The 6,820-nt window shown below is 55.4% G+C and overlaps 1 protein-coding gene across 4 annotated transcripts in view; it reads left to right on the forward strand.

Moving 5' to 3' along the window:
* The window catches only part of CIITA (class II major histocompatibility complex transactivator), a 56,143-nt gene extending 50,067 nt beyond the window's left edge, over positions 1–6,076 (forward strand). For all 4 annotated transcript variants that reach the window (XM_065920291.1, XM_065920292.1, XM_065920293.1 and 1 more), the window contains 5 exons: positions 742–828; positions 3,387–3,470; positions 3,630–3,713; positions 4,735–4,841; positions 5,386–6,076. In XM_065920291.1, the coding sequence (XP_065776363.1) occupies positions 742–828; positions 3,387–3,470; positions 3,630–3,713; positions 4,735–4,810 (331 nt within the window). In that variant the 3' untranslated portion in view covers positions 4,811–4,841; positions 5,386–6,076. The remainder of the gene's footprint in view (positions 1–741; positions 829–3,386; positions 3,471–3,629; positions 3,714–4,734; positions 4,842–5,385) is intronic.
* The last annotated feature ends 744 nt before the right edge of the window (positions 6,077–6,820 follow it).

The following is a 6,820-nucleotide window of genomic DNA, read 5'->3' on the forward strand; positions in this document are numbered from 1 at the left end:
GAGGGTCAGCATGATTTCTTTTTACTGAACCTAGAGGGATCGTTAAAATTCATGCACACTCTATTCCACAACTGTGATCAGGGAAGCCACAGAATTCACCAGAACCAGTTAGGGATTTCCTTGATGGAGGGACACTGAGACTTCTTAAGTAATTTAGAGTGTTTAAGGAAATAATGTAAGTGAGATTTCACTCCCATCTTCCTTCTTTCCTTCACTGATTCCTCCCTCCGTCTCATCTCTGTCTCCTACCTTTCCTTCCTTCCTTTGTTCCCCACTTAAGTATTTTTTGAGCACCTCCTTGGCTCTAGGCACATGTTTACAGTAATGAACAAAACAGATCCGACCCCTTACCTCAAGGAGAGGAGCTCAAACAAATAATGTGAGCCCTCACGTAATGACAGTCCTGAAAAGTGGTCCAGAGGGAAAAGAAGAGATGCTATAAACTCATAAAACAGGTGTGGGAGGAGTGCAGTCTCTCTCTCACCTGCATCCTCACCCCGTCATCACGCTCAGCCTCAGCATGTGACTGCATCCTCTCATTGGTCCAGTTTACCCATAGTACCCTCACAGCGTTCAGCACCCACGGCTCTCATCCAGGTGGACTGTCTTGCGTTTGCTGCCCTGGGCCGCCCTGTGAGAAAGAGGAGGTCCCCAGCTCTGCGCGAGCCTGGGGCACGAGCGCTGGTGGGTAGGGGCATTCAGGTTTGACCGTGAGCCCTCCCCCTTGTGGTACCCCTGCAGCTTGTCCCAGAACAACATCACCGACGTGGGTGCCTGCAAGCTGGCCGAGGCTCTGCCCGAGCTGGCCGCGTCCCTCCTCAGGCTGAGGTGAGTGGGATCCCCATCTGTCAGGGGCTGAGCTGGTGGGCTGGGAGGTGGGCAGAGAGCCCCCTTGGTTACCGGCTGCGAGGTCCCTGGAAGCAGTCGCTACAGGCTGTTCTGTTGGGTTGGTGTTGCACAGTTTGGTGGGGGTGGGGAGTGGGGGGCCTAAAACCCACCATGAACACACCCCGCTGGAGTGGGGTGATGCCACCACCCTGGACAAGAGGGTTAGCAGCCCCCGGAGGAAGGGCAAATTCTGGGCAAGTTGTTTTCTTGCCGAGTCTCTGTTTCCTCATCTGGAAAATGGGTACCATCTCTATGGCCTACAGAAAACGCTTGGAGCAGTGCCTGGCTCTGGTGCTTAATAAATATTGGTCCTCCTTCCCCAGGGGATGGCAGGACTGAGCCGTTTCTGGAGTCCAGGGTTAGTGATTTCTAGAAGGCTGACTGCGCACAGGCAGCCTTGGCTGGCTCTTGTCACTGACACTGGTCTGTGCCTACACTGCCACCTTCTGGTGAGGCTTGGAATAGCACATCTTGCTTTTGATTGCTTCCAGCCTGGCCCCTGGCCTTCCCCTTGTGGCTCAGCAGGGAATCTGCCTGCAATGCGGGAGACCTGGGTTTGATCCCTGGGTTGGGAAGATCCCCTGGAGAAGGGAAAGGCTACCCACTCCAGTATTCTAGCCCAGAGAATTCCATGGACTGCACAGTCCATGGGGTTGCAAAGAGTCAGACACGACTGAACGACTTTCACTCACAGCCTGGCCCCTGGTGGTACCCGGGACTGATGGTCCTTCCAGTCCATTAGCCTTCCAGCCAGGGTCCCTGCGTGCCATTGCATAGGTTGTGTGCCGTGCAGCTTGTATAGTCTTTGCTGGCACTGCCTAGAGTTGTGAGGGCATCTAAGATTCTGGGCCAGAACCTGTGCTAGGAACTAGAGATACAGCTACGCACAAAACCAGCACAGGTCTTACTTTTGAGCTCCTTGCATAATAAATAAGCAAATGAGTAAACAAAGTAAAACGCTGATTCATGCTGGGAAGGAGGAAACTAACAAAGGCCAGGGAGAGGACAATAGGGAGGATTGAATTCACCAGGGAGTTGAACAGAGCTCTGAGGAGGTGACCCTCCCCCTCCTGTGGGATGCTGTCAGGGAAAAGCATTCCAGGAAGAGGGAACAGCAGATGCAAAGGGCCTGAGGTGGGAAAGAGGTTGGGTCCTTCGCCAGAAGTGGGGTGGCTGGATATAAGGAACTAGGGCCAAAGGGTGGGAGATGAGACGAGAGAGGTCAGGGGAGGCCAGACCATACAGGGAGGCCTTCGTAGAGTCAGGAGGGAGACTGGGGGTTTTCTGGTATGAATGGAAAAGCAGGTGGGGCCCGTGGGGGTGATATGTGACCTGACTGACACTTTAAAAAACCTCATATTGGGAGTTCCCTGGTGATCGAGTGGTTAAGATTCTGGGCTTTCACTGCTGCGACCCAGGTTCTATCCCTGATTGGGGAACTGAGATCCTGCAAGCTGCGCAGCATGGCCAAAAAAATGAAAAAAAGAAACCTCATATCTTAAGTACTTTAAGATGCCTTCCATTGGTAAGACATCATTAAGAGGACAAAATGCTGTTAACTAAAGGATGACATCCTTTGATTATCAGACACATCCTGATCTCAGTGATTTTCAAATGTGAACATGTACATCTTGGCATCAGTGGAATATGGGAAGAATCCTCTCCCTGTGAGGGGAGGAAGGGCCCCCTGAGTTCTAAGGTCCATCCCAGGAAGAGATTGCAAAACCTCCCCCTGCTTCCTGCCCTGGTTCCAGCCGACTCATGACATCAGGGCTCCCCGGAGTTTAGCTTGAATCCTCTTTGCTGCAGTGTAGACCTGCTGCTTTTACAGGCAGGCCTGCAGTGTTGCCCTGAGGCCGGGTCAAGGCAAAGTCACGGCCTTGAAATTAGAACCGAGGCCGCACCTGGCTTGTTAAAAGGACTCTTGTTAACGAGGCATCGGCGACACCCGTGGTTCTATTTTTGACACTGCTGATGGTGACTGAGTACCCTATAGAAGCCCGAGCCTGCCCAGTGACTCCAGGTTTCACTCTCCCCTGCCATATCCCCAATGCAGGGTACACTACAGTAGCTGATATAACCTCACAACGCGCCCCCCCCCACCCCGGGAGATATAATAACCATAGTTAACAAGTAGTTCATTCCATGTGTCAGGCCCTGTTCTGGGTGTTTTACCAACACTAACTTATTTACTCCTCCCCACTATTACTCTAACATGCCCATTTTATGGAGGCGCAAACTGAGTCACAGGGATGCTGAGTAACTTGCCGAAAGTCAGGCAGCAAGCTGCAGAACTGGGATTTGAACTTGAGATGTCTCTGGCAGGAAGCTACCTCCGCTCAGTCCTGCTGCCTCCCCAGACTCACTGAGTGACCACGGAGAAGTTACTCAGTTTTCCCCTCTGTCAAATGGGGCAGCAGTCCCAGCCGGTGGGTCTCCCGCTAGGCCCCGACCCCCCCAGCACCCCCGGCCCCTGCTCTGACCTCTGTCTCCCACAGCTTGTACAACAACTGCATCTGCGACGCGGGAGCCGAGAGCCTGGCGCACGTGCTTCCGGACATGGTGTCCCTCCGGGTGCTGGAGTGAGTGTGGGAGCCTGGGCAGTGGGGCAGGGCTTGGGAGGACCGGGGGTCTCTGGCTGGCATCGTGGGAAGGGCCGGTTGCCGAGAGCGTGGTGCTGGCCTTGGTCTGGGGCTGGATGGCCCCCGGGGCCAGGATCCACAATGGCGCTCTCTCCCCAGTGTCCAGTACAACAAGTTCACAGCCGCTGGGGCCCAACAGCTTGCCGCTGGCCTGAGAAAGTGCCCTCAGGTGAAGACACTGGCGTAAGTCTTGGCCGAGGTGGAGGGAGAGTCAGCGTGGGGGTCACCTGAGCTCAAATCCCACTCTGCCCCTCTCTAGCGTGTGACCTGGGGCAGCAGACATGTCACCCCACTGGCCTCAGTCTCTCTTCTTTTTTTTGGCTTTAGTTTGGGGGATCTTAGTTCTCTGACCAGGAACTGAACCCAGGCTTTCAACAGTGAGAGCGCTGAGTCCCATCCACTGGACTGCCAGGGAATTCCTGGCCTCAGTTTATTCATCTGTAAAAGGGGAGTGATAATAATATTTAGTCTGAAGCAGTTTTGTGGGGTTTAAATTAGTCAAGATACTTAGGACAGTGTCTGGTCCATGGAAAGACTCAGTATAGTAAGCCGAACAATACGAAATCGCTTTTATCTGTTGGTCTATGTGCTGTGCTGTTCTTAATCGCTCAGTTGTGTCCAGTTCTTTGAGACTCTTTGTAACCCACCAGGCTCCGCTGTCCATGGGGATTCTCCAGGCAAGAATACTGGAGTGGGTTGCTATGCCCTCCTCCACTGTTGATCTATGCAACTGTCAATTTCATATGATTCAGACTTATTATTACTTCACTATGATGTCCAGTGTCCAATACTGTACTTGATAATCTTTCAAAGCACTGTTGTCTACATAATCACTCACATCTTCTAAGAGGAGTAGGGCAACTCTTGGAAGACTCATTATGCAGATGTGGAGAATAAGGCACAGAGAGGTTAATGAACCTTTCTGAGATCACACAGCAAGTTCTCAACAGTTGTGGTTCCACCACTCAGTCGTGTCGGACTCTTCGTGACCTCAGGGAGCGCAGCACATCAGGCTTCCCTGTCCTTCACTATCTCCTTGAAGTAGAATCAAGTTTAAAAAGGAGGGGGGGTCACTAGACTTCTGGTGTCCCTGTGACCCCACACCAAGCTGGGTGGGAGGAGGAATTTGGAGGCAGTCTGCCTTGGGGACTCCGGACCACCCCCGACCTCAGACCTGGATTCCGTGTGCCACGCCCCCTCACAGGATGTGGACGCCCACCATCCCCTTTGGCGTCCAGGAGCACCTGCAGCAGCTGGACCCCAGAATCATCCTGAGATGATCCAGGCTGTGGCTGGGACAAGGGAACTGAGGTGAGCTTGAGAGGGGAGGGCCCCGGGGGGCTCCAGGGACAGGGCCCCGTGAAGTCAGTATCCGGAAACGGTGGGCGGGGCAGCGGCTAGGAGCTGGGTGACCCCTCCTGGACCCGTGTTCTGTCGGCCGCCCCCGTACCCCGCCTCCTTCTCTGCTGGAGTGTCCTCTAAATGCACTGAGGGCTTGGGCCTTGGGGATCCTCCCTGTGGTCAAGTCTGGGGCCCCGGGGAAGGACAGGCAGGTCAGCGTGTGCACCCCGTGGCCCTCAGCATTGAAGGGTCTTCCTTCACGGATGCCCCGGCTAGCCTGGCTGCTATTTCAGTCCTCGGGCTGCCCCATTGCTCGGCCTTGTCCTCAGAGGAATTCGTTCTACCGATTTCTGTGCACGTGACTGTCCTTTCGCTTCCATGCGCCCCCTCCCCCGCTCCGACCTGGGATGTCCACTCCTCCATCCCTGCACCCCTCCCATCCCCGGGCTCAACCACGCTCTCGCCGTGTGCTGACCTGCCCTGTCCTAAAGCTTCCTCATCTCCCCCCTCCCAGCCTCCCACAGCACGCTCTCTGAGGACACTGACTGTGCTGGACCCTCGCCTGGTGCTTTGGGGACACGGCTTTTCTCGGCCTGTGTCCCGTGGGACGTGGCATTGTGATGCCCAACCCCGGTGACTCAGGGTCGGCTCCCACCCAGCTGGAGAGAGGACCCACTGCCTGCTCTGCGGACCGACCCCTCGGATCCCCGGGTGGATGTCAGCCCCGCTCAGCCACCGCGGCTCTGGCAGGTGGGGGGGCGCCCGGGGGCCGCTGCTGAATGCCCGGGAGCCCTGAGGCATTCCCAAAGGACACTGCAGACAGCCGTGGCCAAGGCCGGGGCGATGGGTGAGGCGGCCGCATATCCGCCTGCCCAGGTCCCTTGTGGCCTGGGGGGAAAGCACGTCTCCACGTCCTGCTGCTAGCAGGACCGGCTCCAAGGATGCCTGTGAGCATCATCCAGCCTGTTCATTTCCCAAAGCGCGACCACTGGAAATTCTCGGCAGCTGCCTTCTGTCTCTAGGACTCACTGGTTTGCACTGACTGTTTTGGCCGAGGCCAGAGCTAGGCCTGGCCAGATGCACTCTTTTGCGGGGAAAGAGATGACAATATACACTAACGGAGGAGGGGCGGGGCCATGGCCTGGACCACATTTGCCTTTTTGCCTCCATTTCCTGTTTGTTTGTTTTTTTTCACTACATATAAATCTGTCACTTAATCCTACGGGCAGGTCCTGTGTTTATGTTGTGATTACTAAATTTGGGGTGCACACTCTTCTGGCTAGCTAACGCATCACAAGCCACCCTCAAAACGTAGTGGCTTAAAACAGCACCGATGTTTATTCTGCCCTTAAACATCTGTCTTTTGGGCAGGGCTTGGCGGGGACTGCTCATCTCTCTGCCTGGCTCCGGGTCAGCCTGGCACCTGATGCTGACTGGGGGCCTCGGTGCCTCTAAGGATGTGGGGCGGGGGGCTCTCCATGTGGGGGCTTCCTCACAGCCTGGAGGCTGGGTTGAAGGGTGATCATGCCCTCAGGAAGAGAGGTTGGGAGGGGGAGATGGAGGCCACGGTAAGAAATCGTGTCCTTTTTGTAAGCCAGCCTTGGTTGTCACGCAGCATCACTTCAGCCATATTCTACGGCCAGTTGACCAGGACCCTTGCTCTCCTCCCCTCCCCAGACCCCTCCAGCCTCCCACCCCCGCTCACCCACCCAGCCCAACACACACAGCAGAGTCCACTTTGGCTCCAGTCCTGTCTTTGGGGAAAGGATTTTCTCCATGGCTTCCTACCCTGCATTGGAAAATTCATGACTCGGCGGTCAACAAGGCTGAAGCACTGTGAGCTTTACCCTGTATTTTCCTGTCTCTGCCCCGCCTCTCTATCCTGGGAGTCGCTGCTTAGCTGAGCTGGCATCGGGCCCTGGCGAGGCGAGCCTGGAAGGGACCCGGCA

Source organism: Muntiacus reevesi, chromosome 2 (assembly GCF_963930625.1).
Source record: "Muntiacus reevesi chromosome 2, mMunRee1.1, whole genome shotgun sequence".
NCBI classification, from domain to species: Eukaryota; Metazoa; Chordata; class Mammalia; order Artiodactyla; family Cervidae; genus Muntiacus; species Muntiacus reevesi.